This window comes from Trachemys scripta, chromosome 14 (assembly GCF_013100865.1).
Source record: "Trachemys scripta elegans isolate TJP31775 chromosome 14, CAS_Tse_1.0, whole genome shotgun sequence".
NCBI lineage: Eukaryota > Metazoa > Chordata > Testudines > Emydidae > Trachemys > Trachemys scripta.
This window is the reverse complement of record NC_048311.1, coordinates 39,478,963-39,493,031: the sequence shown is the minus strand read 5'-3', so window position 1 is coordinate 39,493,031 and position 14,069 is coordinate 39,478,963. Positions and strand designations below refer to the sequence as shown.

At 48.5% G+C, this 14,069-nt stretch overlaps 2 protein-coding genes across 10 annotated transcripts in view; both read right to left on the bottom strand.

Moving 5' to 3' along the window:
• LOC117887100 (zinc finger protein 208-like) overlaps positions 1 to 14,069 on the bottom strand; it is an 882,934-nt gene that overhangs the window by 587,675 nt on the left and 281,190 nt on the right. The gene's annotated exons all lie outside the window — the stretch shown is intronic.
• Positions 858 to 14,069, bottom strand: part of LOC117886897 (zinc finger protein 850-like) — a 362,115-nt gene continuing 348,903 nt past the window's right edge. For 3 of the 9 annotated variants that reach the window (XM_034789001.1, XM_034788996.1, XM_034789002.1), the window contains one exon: positions 858 to 4,392. In XM_034789001.1, coding sequence (XP_034644892.1) covers positions 2,041 to 4,260 — 2,220 coding nt within the window. In that variant the 5' untranslated portion in view covers positions 4,261 to 4,392 and the 3' untranslated portion in view covers positions 858 to 2,040. Of the gene's footprint in view, positions 4,419 to 4,740; positions 4,855 to 12,952; positions 13,080 to 13,587; positions 13,676 to 14,069 lie in introns of all 9 variants that reach the window. The other 6 variants (XM_034789000.1, XM_034788994.1, XR_004648085.1 and 3 more) reach the window with 5 other exon arrangements.

The window sequence follows — 14,069 nt, the reverse complement described above, 5'->3', positions numbered from 1 at the left end:
CCCCCCACTGCACAGCCCCCCTCGGCCTAGCTCCAGCCCTTCAGTGCCGCCTCACCACTGTGCAGTGGGGGGAGGGTGGTACTGAAGGGCTGGAGCTAGGCTGAGGGGGGCTGTGCAGTGAGGGGCAGCACTGAGGGACAGGAGCTAGGCTGAGGTGGACTGTGCAGTGGGGGGACACTGAGGGGCTGGAGCTAGGCTGAGGGGGGCTGTGCAGTGGGGGGTGGTATTGAAGGGCTGGAGCTAGGCTGAGGGGGGCTGTGCAGTGGGGGGCACTGAGGGGCTGGATCTAGGCTGAGGGGTGGCTGTGCAGTGGGGGGAGGGTGGCACTGAAGGGCTGGAGCTAGGCCGAGGGGGGCTGTGCAGTGGGGGGCGGCACTGAAGCACTGGAGCCAGGCTAGTCACTGCCCAGGGCTGAGCTGCGGCCTGCAGATCCCCCTCCCCCTCCCTACAGTGGAGTCGTGGCCAGGCACCTCTGGCCCCTTCCCTTGCAGGTCTCATTGGCCGCAGTTCCTTGCTAAAGGGCTGGGACCCAGGTTAGCAATGGGGGTTGGGGGGCCAGACAGAGCTCCAAAGAGCTGCCCAGATACTCCGCAGCATAGAAGGATGTGGGGGATGGTGGGAGCCACTTGCCCCATGGTAAAAATGTTTAGGTCCATATGACACAATACGTCTATGTATGAACACAGTGCCGACCTATGAGCCAGGATGGGGCTCCCTCACAGACAGCCCAGTTAAATATGGGGATTACTGATCACATCATCCAAAAAAATTCTACCGATCCAAAAGGATCGGACACATTACTCACCAAGTTAATTCATTTTTCAGTCCTTACCGAAATACACACTTACTGCAAATTCTTATCAATTCACCTAAGATTTATTAAAAGGAGAAAAGAGATGATTGGCTAAAAGATCATTACACATCAAAAGATGAATGGAGTCCTTACGTCAGGTTCACTGTCGAGATGGTGCTTTAGAATTGCGAAGAGTCCTTTTCAAAATCATTTAATCAGGTTATAGTCCAATGTCCAAATGGTCATTACAAGGCAGGTCCAGCTGGGACTGGAGATCGCAGATTTTATGACTCAAACTCTCCCCAAATTAAGCTTAAGAAGATTGGAGATAAAAGAATCAGGTCCCAAGAGTTCTAATACAGATTTTTGCACCATCTCAACATCATGCAGTCCTGTGGTGAACAATTGGTTTTTGAAGTAAGCTTCTATTTCCTAACATCACTGGTAATCAATTATCTGCATTAACATAAGGTAATTATCCATAATGCAGTTAATAGTTTACCACAAACTTTACACAGACATACAGACAATGACATTATTATACCCAAGTTTTATCTAAATGTTAATATTTTCTTTTGATCTTTGAATTAACAGAATACAGCCCTGGACAGGAACTGTTTGGTTACATTGTTAACCTCTAACAAGATAAAGGTAATCGCAGACTACTTCAGCTACCCTCTTCATCCAAGTATTTAACAATACAAGTTTACATCTCAAACCACTATCTTATCTCGTATGGATTGGCCCTAATTACCATTTACAAATTTAGGTAACATGTCTCTAATGGTTACATACGGGTCAATTACCCGGCAAGTTTTTTAACACTCCTGTCCCTGTGTCACAGAACTTCAGATCCTGTGTGGATTCTCCCATGTTTAATGAGGTGCGATCTCTGTGTGTAACTTTTCCTACAGTCCAAGCATTTATGGGGTCTCTCTCCTGTGTGAATTGCCTGATGTTTAACAACGGCTGATGTGTTTCTGAAACTTTCCCCACAGTCTAAACACTTATGGGGGTCTATCTCCTGTGTGGATTGCCTGATGTCTAACAAGATCTGACCTCCATATGAAACTTTTCCCACAGTCCAAGCACTTAAGGGTCTCTCGCCTGTGTGGATTCTCTGATGTGTTATAAGATATGATCGCTGTGTGAAACTCTTTCCACAGTCCAAGCATTTATGGGGTCTCTCTCCTGTGTGGATTATCTGATGTTTAACAAAAAATTGACCTCTGTATGAAACATTTTCCTTAGTCCACATATTTATGGGATTTCTCTCCTCTGTGGATTGCCTGATGTCTAAAAAGGTCTGACCTCCGTGTGTAACTTTTCCCACAGTCTAAGCACTTATGGGGTCTCTCTCCTGTGTGGATTGCCTGATGTTTAACAAGGTCTGACCTCCATATGAAACTTTTCCCACAGTCCAAGCACTTATGGGGTCTCTCTCCTGTGTGCCTCCTCTGATGTGTTATAAGATATGATCGCTGTGTGAAACTCTTTCCACAATCCAAGCACTTGTTGGATATGTCTCCTATGTGGAAATCCTGATGTTTAACAAGGTCTGACCTCTGTATGAAACATTTCCCATAGTCCACACATTTATGGGATTTCTCTCCTGTGTGGATTGCCTGATGTCTAACAAGAATTGACCTCCGTATGAAGCTTTTTCCACAGTCTAAGCACTTATGGGGTCTATCTCCTGTGTGGATTGCGTGATGTCTAACAAGGTCTGACCTCCGTGTGTAACTTTTCCCACAATCAGAACACTTATGGGGGCTCTCTCCTGTGTGGATTGCCTGATGTTTAACAAGCTCTGACCTCCATATGAAACTTTTCCCACAGTCTAAGCACTTATGGGGTCTCTCTGCTGTGTGGATCCTCTGATGTGTTACGAGGTATGATCGCTGTGTGAAACGCTTTCCACAGTACAAGCATTTATGGGGTCTCTCTCCTGTGTGGATTGCCTGATGTTTAACAAGTGCTGATGTGTTTCTGAAACTTTTCCCACAGTCTAAGCACTTATGGGGTCTGCCTCCTGTGTGGATCCTCTGATGTGTTACAAGATATGATCGCTGTGTGAAACTCTTTCCACAGTCCAAGCATTTATGGAGTCTCTCTCCTGTGTGGATTGCCTGATGTTTAACAAGGGCTGATATGTTTCTGAAACTTTTCCCACAGTCCAAGCACTTATGGGGTCTCTCTCCTGTGTGAATCCTCTGATGTGTTACAAGATATGATCGCTGTGTGAAACTCTTTCCACAATCTAAGCACTTATGGGGTCTATCTCCTGTGTGGATTGCCTGATGTCTAACAAGGTCTGACCGCCGTATGTAACTTCTCTCACAGTCTAAGCACTTATGGGGTCTCTCTCCTGTGTGCAATGCCTGATGTTTAACAAGGGCTGATGTGTTTCTGAAACTTTTACCACAGTCCAAGCACTTGTGGGGTCTGTCTCCTATGTGGATTGCCTGATGTTTAACAAGGTCTGACCTCCGTGTGTAACTTTTCCCACAGTCTAAGCATTTATGGGGTCTCTCTCCTGTGTGGATTGCCTGATGTTTAACAAGGTCTGACCTCCATATGAAACTTTTCCCACAGTCCAAGCACTTATGGGGTCTCTCTCCTGTGTGGATCCTCTGATGTGTTATAAGATATGGTCGCTGTGTGAAACTCTTTCCACAGTCCAAGCACTTATGGGGTCTCTCTCCTATGTGGAAATCCTGATGTTTAAGAAGGTCTGACCTCTGTATGAAACATTTCCCATAGTCCACACATTCATGGGATTTCTCTCCTGTGTGGATTGCCTGATGTCTAACAAGGATTGACCTCCGTACGAAGCTTTTCCCACATGCCAAGCATTTATAAGGTCTATCTCCTGTGTGCAATGCCTGATGTCTAACAAGGTCTGATCTCCGTGTGTAACTTTTCCCACAGTCTAAGCACTTATGGGGTCTCTCTCCTGTGTGGATTGCCTGATGTTTAACAAGGTCTGACCTCCATATGAAACTTTTCCCACAGTCCAAGCACTTATAGGGTCTCTCTCCTGTGTGCCTCCTCTGATGTGTTACAAGATATGATCGCTGTGTGAAACTTTTTCCACACTCTAAGCATTTATGGGATCTCTCTCCTGTGTGGTTTATCTGTTGTGTAATTAGTGCTGAATTCCAATTCAAACAGTTCCCACACTCAAGGCATTGATAGGATTTCTCTCCCATGTGGCTTTTTCCATGGTTATTAAAGTCTGAGCAGATATTGAAGATTTTCCCAGGGGCCAAGCATTGAAGGGGTTTCTCTCCAGTATGGATTGTCTGATTCGTAACACGGTGTGGTCTCGCAATGAATCCTTTCCCACACTGGAGGCAGTGGTAGGGTTTCTCTTCCTTGGGATTTGTCCGCTGAGCTGTGGGATCCTTGTCTCCTCCCCCACAGTTAATAGATTCATCCACTTTCTTCCCTGGCTGGTTTCCCATCAGCCTCTCTGACTTGTGCCAATTTCTCCAGGCTTCTCCCTGTTCCCAGCACTGGGAAAAATTCCCTTCAGCTCTTCCCACAAATGTGCGCTGTGGTTCCACTTCCCCAGGAACTTCCTCATGATGATTCCCCTTATCACTGACTCTCTCAGCACCTGCTGGGAGAGAGAGACAATCCAGACAGGAGTCATTGTGCTGGGGAGAAAGAGGAATAGCAGAGAGGAAAAACCCACCACACGAAAGTTGCGAAGAATCAGCAATTGGATTCTGCTTCCAGATCCCACCCAAACACTCACAGGGAAGAAAGCTGTGAAGGAAACTCCTGCAGCTAACAGGATGGGTGGAAAACAGTGAGCGATATCTGCTGACTGCAGCCCTCCCTTTGTTGACATGAGGAAGAACTGTGGGCTCTTACACCATATTTTGGGGATTCTCAACTTTTTCCTTCATTCCCCAGATGGTTTCTGTGTCCATTCTCACCTGTGCGGGTGCATCTCAGGACCTCTGTTTCCTCGCAGACCTGGAGATCGGGCACCCACGGCTCTTCCCCTCGTTCCAGCTGTGCGATCAGCTCAGGTTTGGGAATGGGAAATCCTATACACGGGGTGAAATCAGACCAGATCAGGGTGCATGGAGTATTGAGAGAGTATTTGTTAGAAAGGGCATTCCATAAGTGGAATCTGTCCCCATGCTGAGGGATAATTCAATTCCAGAGGATGGGAACAGGGTCACTGAGCCCACTTGGGAGACACAGGCAATGTTGGGATATGTACATATATAACCCATATATCCATGTAATATGTTATAGGACTTGGGGCCTAGTGTGGCTGGAGTGTGTTTCAACATGAGTGCATGATTTGCATTTTGGCAACCGAAGCAAGAACTGAAAGTTGAATTGGTCAAAAAGAACTGTTTATAAAAAACCCAATTTTGTCATGTTCTAGGAAAAAAATGAAGAATCAGCAAAAAAGGAAATGACACCAGCAGGACGGCTTTAAAACTGTGTAAGAATTGGAGGAAATGGCACCCCTTGGATCCTGGCTTCCTGCCCAAGACTGTCTCCTTGGAGTTGCAGATGAAGGCTCAGGACAACAGAGAATCCTCCTCCTCCGTATAATAAAGGGTTCCACACCCTCATAGACCTTCCGAAGAGAATTTAATAAGGCTGGTAGTCAGTATCCAATCGATCACTGCTCCGGATGGCTGCCAACACCATTGGTAATTTATTGCCCCAACCTTTGCCAGTTTCTTACACTACTTTGCGTAGGGGTTGCTTAATAGTCTGATCCATCCTTTCTACTTTCGCTGACGATTGAGGATGGTAGGGGATATGTAATTGTTGCTTTACTCCTAAAGCTTTTATAACTTTTTTAAATTAATTTTCCTATATAATGTGGTCTATCATATGAACCAATGACTTTTGGAGTCCCATAGCTACTAAACAGTACTTTCCACAACTTCTTGGCGGTGGTCTCTGCAGTATGATTCCTGGTGGGAATTGCCTCCACCCAGCCAGAAAAAGAAACTACTATCACTAATAGGTTTCAGAGTAGCAGCCTTGTTAGTCTGTATCCGCAAAAAGAACAGGAGTACTTGTGGCACCTTAGAGACTAACAAATTAATTTGAGCAGAAGCTTTTGTGGGCTAGAGCCCACTTTATCAGATGCCATCTGATAAAGTGGGCTCTAGCTGACAAAAGCTTCTGCTCAAATAAATTTGTTACTCTCTAAGGTGCCACAAGTACTCATTCTTTTTACTATCACTAATAAATACTGATTCCCCCTTTGGATCTTAATAAAAGCAACCTGTATTCTACTCCACGGCCCTACAATTATTTAGTGCCACAAGGGTCCCAAATTTGCTGGTCTATTTTCAATTGCTGCACATCTTATGCAATTTTTAACCAAATTTTCTACGTCCTCTCACACCTTAGACCGTATTCCAATCTGGTTTTCCCTGAAAGAGAGTATTTTCTATTCCTCAGTGGGCCATAGAGTGACACAGCTTAATGATCTCTTCTCTTTGAAGTTTATCAGGTACTCACTTTACCTCTCCTGTTTTCTTATTCACTGCATAACCGCCTTTCATACTCCAGGTTCCCCATCTTTAGGTTCAGCCTCCTGTTTTATAGTGTGAGCTCTAGTAATTACCATAACCCCCAAAGGTTCCTTTTTTGCTAATTTAGCTAAAGCAGCCACTTTATCATTCCAATATTTTTCATCCCCTTCTCCCTTTGGATGGCTTTTAGTATGTCTTACTTTTAATTTTCCCAGGTGTTCTTTCAACCAGAGATACATTTCCAATTTTCCTTTTGGACCAAATTTTCCCCCTCAGCTGTTTCCCAATCGTTCTTTTTCCAAATCCAAATCCAGTGTAACAGTCCCTGTACCACAAAGTCTGAATCCATCTAGACATAAAGGCAAAGTGCAACAGTATTTTTTCTGTTTAAGCAGATCACAAAGGCTAAGTCTACACTAAAAACCTCAAAGTGCTCCTGCGACAGCGCTTTGATCTGACAGTCTGGCCACCCGCTAGCGCTCGGGAGAGAGCTCTCCCAGCACTCTATGTAATCCACCTCGGCGAGGGGAATAGCTCCGAGCGCCGGGAGCCTGTCTACACTGGTGTGTTACAGGGCGCAAATGTGCTGCACTTGGGGAAGGGTGATTTTTCACACCCGAGCGAGCAAGTTACTGCGCTGTAACGCGCCAGTGTAGACATGGCCTAAGAGCTCTGAGCTCTGCTACCTGACCTGAAGTCCTGCCCATGGATCCAGAGAGTCTCCCCATTAGCTCGCACAGCAGCATCACCCATATATTGCTTACGCCTTTCATGGTACGAACAACCATCTGTGAACCAAACCTCTTTTCTCCAAGGCCTAACACTTCATCTACCGAGGTGCTTCTTCTATTAACTTTGGTTCAGTTTCTGGAAGTGGGCATTCATGCTCTTCTCCTTCTGTCAGGAGGACATATGGTAACATCCTTGCTTGTTTGTTATTCTCATAGGTAACATCTCTGCTAGTTAACATCAAAGCCCTTTGGGCCATTCTGGTATTTGAAACTCCTTTCTCCTGCAGTTTTCCTGATCAGATGTACGTCAGGGGAGAGTGAGGTATCTGTATTACAACAGGGGCTGTGCCAGTAGTCAAAGCAAAAGCTTCAATGGCCCACACGGCAGCTAAACATTCTTTCACAAATTCCAAACTGCTGCTCCATAGGGGTTAATCTTCTAGACGGGCGCGCCACTGTTATTAACTTTCCCTTATCAGTTTCCTGCATCAACACTGATGCTAATCCCTGTTGGGTTGCCGGCCACCTACGGCTTGCTCATCTCAGGGAATTTCAATGCTGGGGCTTGTACCAAAGCCTGTTTTAAGTCACAAAAAGCTTTTTCTTGTTCAGGCCCCCACTCCCATTCTACTTTCTTTTTCAATAAACACCACAAGGGTCTAGTTATAATGGTGAAATTCCAAATGTGCTTTCTTAGATAGTTAAACCCTTCTAACATTACTCTCAATGCACGAGAATTCTCTGGTCTGGGTAATTTCAGCAATGATGTCACCTTTTGTTGATCTACCTGAATTCCCTGCTCCCTTAGGGTCACCCCCAAATAATTCACCCTCTTTTGCACTAATTGGGCTTTCTCTCGAATAGCCTTAAAACCCGTTCCCTGAATAAGTCTCAACACACTTTTAGTCCACCCAGTCACACCTCCTCAGTCTCTCCCCAAACTAATATGTCATATGCATATGAGGTGACATTCTCCTGATCCTCTTTGGAGAATTAATCCAGCATCTGCACCACATGTTGGTGTGCAATAGCTGGAGCACAGCGCAGGCCCTGGGGAATTCTTTTGAATAAGTACCATTGTCCCGTGAAGGTAAACACAAAGCGGGCCCAAGAATCGGGATGGCGAAAAAATAATTTGCCAAATCTATGACAGAGAACCATTTAGAGGCCCCCTATATTCTTGTCAGGACTTGAGGCAAATCTGCTACTATTGGTGCCATGGCAGGGGTAGCTTTATTAATTTGTCTAATCTCCACGGTCAATCTCTAATCTCCTGAAGCTTTTTACTACCAGCCAAATTGGGCAACTGTGTGTGGAATTCCCCTTTCCAATCACTCCCTGTTGTTCCAGTGATTCAACTATTTTCTCAATTCCTGCCTCTGCCTGCACGGGATATTTATATTGTCTCTGTGGTAGCACGTCATCCCCTGCGATTTTAACACACGCTTTGATTTTACCACATTCTGCTTTATTCTTGGTCCATACATTGGGAAACTCTTTTACCCACACATCTCGTGGATTCAGTGTAATCTCCTCCATTGCTTCTGCAGCACATATTCTTGGCATGTGTCCTGCTGTCAGAGCGTCTACTGTTCAGTCGGGCACATGCCACAGAACTCCATTAGGTAAATTCAAAACCAACCGATTCCTCTCCAAACAAGGAGTTCCTAATATCACTGGCTAAGTCGCCTGATTTATCTGAAGCATTTGTTCTTTACAACAAAAACCTCCTATTCTCCCTCTGGGTATAATAATTATTTCTACTGAACGGTACATCTTTCCTGCCAGCAAAGGAGGCTGCTGTAATGATCTCAGACACATATCGAGTCAAATCACAATTTCTATTTACAATATTTATACCAGCCCCACTATCCAATAGGGCATTTTTGGGTCCATTTTCTCTGTGGTGGGGTGTCTGCCCCACCCCCATGCTAGAGGGGGCTGCAGCAGGCCAGTGTGCCTGTGCAGCCCAGCAGCCAATAAGAGAAGGGCTTATTAGGAGCCAGTCAGGGCCCGGATTGGAGACAGCTAATCAAGGCCAGGCTCAGCCCTATAAAAAGGCTGCTCAGTGAGGGAGCAGTCAGTCTGTCCCAGACCTTCAGGGAGGAAGGTCTGTCTCCTGAGTAGGAGACCAGCACCCAGGAGAGTGCAGTGCTGGGCAGGCTTAGGGAAGCAGAGTGGAGCTGCAGCCTGATACCTGCCAGACTGCTGGCCCTGAGTAGAAGGGCCTAGAGCAGGGGTCTCAAACTCAAATGACCATGAGGGCCACATGAGGACTAGTACGTTGACTCGAGGGCTGCATTACTGACACCTCGCCCCCCCCACTGCCTTTGGCCCCATCCCTGCCCTCACTCCACCCCTTCCATGAGGCCCCGCCCCTGCCCCACCTCCTCCCACCCCTTCCCTGTCCCCATTCCAACCCCTTCCCCGAAATCCCCACCTCAACTCTGCCCCCTCCCTGCCCCCAGGGAGTGCAGGAGGGGTGTGGGGTGTGGTGGGGGCTCAGGGCTGGGAGTTGGGGTGTGGGGTGCAGGAGGGGTGAGGGGTACAGCAAAGGGTTATTGCAGGGGGTTGGGGTGCAAGAGGGGTGCAGGGTGCAGCAGGGGGTTCAGGGCAGGGGGTCGGGGTGCAGGATGTGGCAGGGGGCTCAGGGCAGGGGGTTCGGCTGCAGGAGGAGTTCGGGGGGCAGGATGTGGCCCGGCACGTACCGAGGGCAGGTCAGGCTCCCTGCCTGCGCTCCCTGCCTGTCTGTCTGCCCTGCCCCAAAACAGGCGGAGGGGCTGTGTGTTTCTGTTGCTTGAGGCACCGCCTCCAGCAGCTCCCATTGGCCGCGGTTCCCCGTTCCCGGCCAATGGGAGCTGCTGGGGGTGCTGCCTAAAGCAACAGCCACACACAGACCCTCCGTCCCCCTTCCCCACGTTCCAGCCTCTTCCCAGAGCTGCGCAGGGCGGGCAGTCAGGGAGCATGCCCTGCTCCTGGTGCACATCCGGCCGCTGCTGTGGTAAACACTGGGGGAGGGCGGGGGTGCTGCGAGGGGCTCGCGGGCCAATTACCGTATATACTCGATCGTAAGCTGCTTCGTTTATAAGCCGATCCCCTCAAGATGGATAAGTAAGCGGAGAGACTCTGGCCCTGCCTCTTCCCGTCTGGCTCTGCTGCCTCTCCCTCTCTATACATGTTCATAAGCCGACCCCCCGTCTCTGGTGCTTCCCTTTTTTACTAAAAAAATTCGGCTTATGAACGAGTATATACGGTAAGTTCCCTTTTCTCTTGACCCCCACGCTGGTCCTCTGAATCCTCTCCATACTGGATATCTCCATTAAAATCCAAATCTCCATTCTCTGTTTGACATACAGACGCCACTTGCAGTTCCCTCATTCTCACCTGGTTCCTCCAGGTTGCTATGGTTTTCGGGCACCAAGTGTGAGAAGGGCTTGCAGTCTCCTCTTCCTCAGTCGGTTCTCAAATTAACTGTTTCATCCCTACCACTTGATTTTCCCATTTATCTTTGTCGGCCTGAATCTTTTCCCAATCCACCATTTTCTTTTCCAATTCCCTATTTTGTTTCCCCATTTGTTCTATTTGAGTTTGCATTAGCTGTGCGGCCTCACTTCTCGCTCCAAATGTTCTTGGCGAGTTTTAGAATTCTCTTGTAATGTCTGTATCGCCGCAGAGATTTCCCCCTTACATGCAATTGCCTTCTTTGCAGCCTGCCACAACTGCCACACTACGGCCGTTTGCTTTTTACTTGCATTAGGCTTGCACAGCTGTACATATTTCTCAAACATATTTTCTAAAGTGTCAATTACATCGGGTTCCACTGCATCCAAGGGCATGTCCCAAATACAATAATCTGCTTTTCTAACAGAGAAGGGGCTTAACTTTAGTCCACTTGGCTGCCTCCTCCTCCACCCCTTTACTTCTCTTCTTAAACCAGGGGCGGGCAAACTTTCTGGGCGGAGGGCTGTATTGGGTTTCGTAAATTGAATGGAGGGCCGGTTAGGGGAGCGTGTCATGGCTTGCCCCTCACCTCCTATCTGCCCCCCCCCCAGGACTCCTGCCCCATCCAAGCCCCCCGTTCCCTAACGGCCCCTCTGGGACCCCTGCCCCATCCAACCACCCCTTCTCCCTGTCCCGACTGCCCCCGGAACCCCTGTCCCTGACTGCCCCCTGCTACCCCATCCAACCCCCCGTCCTTCCTGACTGCCCCCATGGGACCCCTGCCCCCATTCAACCCCTTGTTCCTCCCCTGACCACCCCGCCCCCTATCCACACCCCCGCCCCCTGACCACCACACCGAACTCCCCTGCCCTCTATACAACCCCCTCTTCTCCTTGCCCCCTTACTGCGCTGCTTGGAGCACTGGTGGCTGGCAGCGCTACAGCCGCGCCACCCGGCTGGAGCCGGGCCACACCGCCGCTGCCACTGCACAGCACAGAGCACCGGGTCAGGCCGGGTTCTGCAGCTGCGCTGCCCCAGGAGCTCACAGCCCCGCCGCCCAGAGCATTGCGCCGGCAGCGGAGTGAGCGAGCTGAGGCTGCGGGGGAGGGACCGGGGGCTAGCCAGGAGCTCGGGGGCTGGGCAGGATGGTCCCGTGGGCCATAGTTTGCCCACCTCTGTCTTAAACAGTGTTCTAAACATTGTTACAATAACACTGTGCGGTATCTCCCTGCATGCTCTCACTCACTCCCCCCATCTTTTTTTCCTCACCAATATATTTTTTGAATATTTGGGGGAATTTAGGGGTAGGTGGATATACATATGGGAGCACCTCTAGGATGGAGGTATGGAGCAAAGGAGATAACACATTTGACTACTCATGGGACAGAATAGGAAAAAACAGGACCAAACAAAACCATATGTGAAGAGAAACCTTTTGAGGTAAAATTTAAAATATGGTGGGAAGATGGAAAAAATGTGAGATAGAAATACATACAACCAATTTGGAAGAGCAATGGAGATATTTGTTCATACTAAGAGAGGAAGGTCGAGTAATGTTTAGATGTAGTTATGATGAAAATAGTCTGAACGTGAGCACTCTGAATTGTACCGTTTGGAGTTTGGGATTTGATGTAGTCACCTTAGACGTGACTCCTGAACAAGAATTGGCTAATATTCATGTGGGATGGAATGAGTCAATGGCTCTCAACTTATGGGAATATGATATGATGGTGGATTTTTCCATAATGATAAGACTGAGTTGCTTTAGGAAAATTAATGAGGGAGGATATTTTCAGGGATATAAGATTGCCCCAAGAATTATGGCAGATGAACACCCATATCGAAGGGGAGAAATAATTGAAGCCCCAACTATTGTGGACCAAACAATCCGGTTGGAAAGAACTCAAATAAACATGAGTGCACAACATCTGCAGTGTATGCCATATGCCTTACCTCTATTACATGCTTGGCGACAACCATGGGGAGACGGGACTATACAAAATAAAAGAGGTATAAGAGAATACATTGTAGGAGGCATTGGTGCTGGAAGTGGAGTTTTACATAATCTGATATTCAGCCGTTACAAGGGAAAATGTCAGCCTTGGGTAAGATTTTGAGGGCTACAGAGGCACATGTGACAACATTTTTGGTACATTATTGAAGCAAGGAATAAGAAGTGTGGAGCTCCAATTAAAGCAAGCCCAATTCTTGAAAACATCTCTAAATATGAATGTATTTGGTGTGCCTGAAATTAACAACACAACAGCACTAGCCACACAGTGTGTACAGATGCACACTTATGAGATACACTACTAAGGCCTTGTCTACAATAGCAAGTTACTGCGCTGAAACTTGCTCATGGAGGTGGTTTACCAGCTCTGTCCCACTGCTGACGTGCGACCACACTGTCCTGTTAAAGGGCTGCATGGCTTCGACTAACTGAGGGGACGGGAATCCCTTACCCAGTGAGGTCACCGTCTCATAGTTCTCCTTCATGACGTCCCTGTAGAGGGCTCTCTGAGCGGGGTCCAGCAGAGTCCCCTGCCCCTGGGTGAAATACACAGCCACCTCCTCGAAGGTCACCGGCATCTGAAACAACAAGAGTCCCCCACTCAGCACCTGCTGCCACAGCCACAGTCATGGGAAAGGAAGAAAGAATAAGAAAACAATCTCAGAAGCTCTGGGAGGGCTGGAGAAGCAGATTCCCACCCACACTCTGCTCAGAGCAGCCAGGAGGCTTCATGGGAGTAAGTGAGAGCTCCTTGCCCCCCCACAGCAGATGGAGAAGGGCAGCATCTTCTCATTTACCACACACCTCCCAGCCACAGGAAGCGAGCTCTGAGCTGGGGACAGGGACAGGAATCCCAACAGCTTCCCTTCGTATTTCACAGCAGCCTTGGGCCAGTGGGGTCAGGCTTCAGCACTGGGAGGCTGGTCAGTTTTTCCAGCCCTTCCCAGGGGGGTTGTTTCATATTTGAGAAATGGGGGAACGTTCCCCCCTCCCCACCGCCAATAGGCCTGCTCAGCATGTTTATCGCACCCTGTTCCTCCCTGCCTCTCCCTCCCCCTGCCCAGCAACTCCCTGACAATCCCCTACCTGAGCTGGCTCCATCACAGCCATTTCCCTGCCCTGTCTCCTGCACGACGGGACGATCTGGAGTGAAATGTGGACGTGATTCCTCAGCCTGTTAGGGCGAGAGGGGCGATGGGGGAGGTTACAGAAGGGGCTTGAGTCCCTGTCACACCCAGATTCCGCCCAGGCTCTCTCCCTGCAGACAGACACTTTGGACTCTGCCACGCTGGCAAGAAACCCACTTAGTTTATTACCACCCAGGCCAGGCCCCTCCTGCTAGAACTGAACCCACCGGGGCACCATTAAACCCTCCCAGTAACAGTGTCTCTGAGCCAAATTCTGGAAAAAGAGCAGAACCGAAGGAGCCACTTTGGGGGATTCCCCTGGCACTGTAGTGTCAGCCCCTCTAACTCCCTCTCTGCCTTCCCGTCCCTCCTGAAGTAGTGCGGTGCTTCAGCAATGTCAGCAACTGGCTTCTCCTCTCTCAGCTCCGCCCCTTGTTCCCA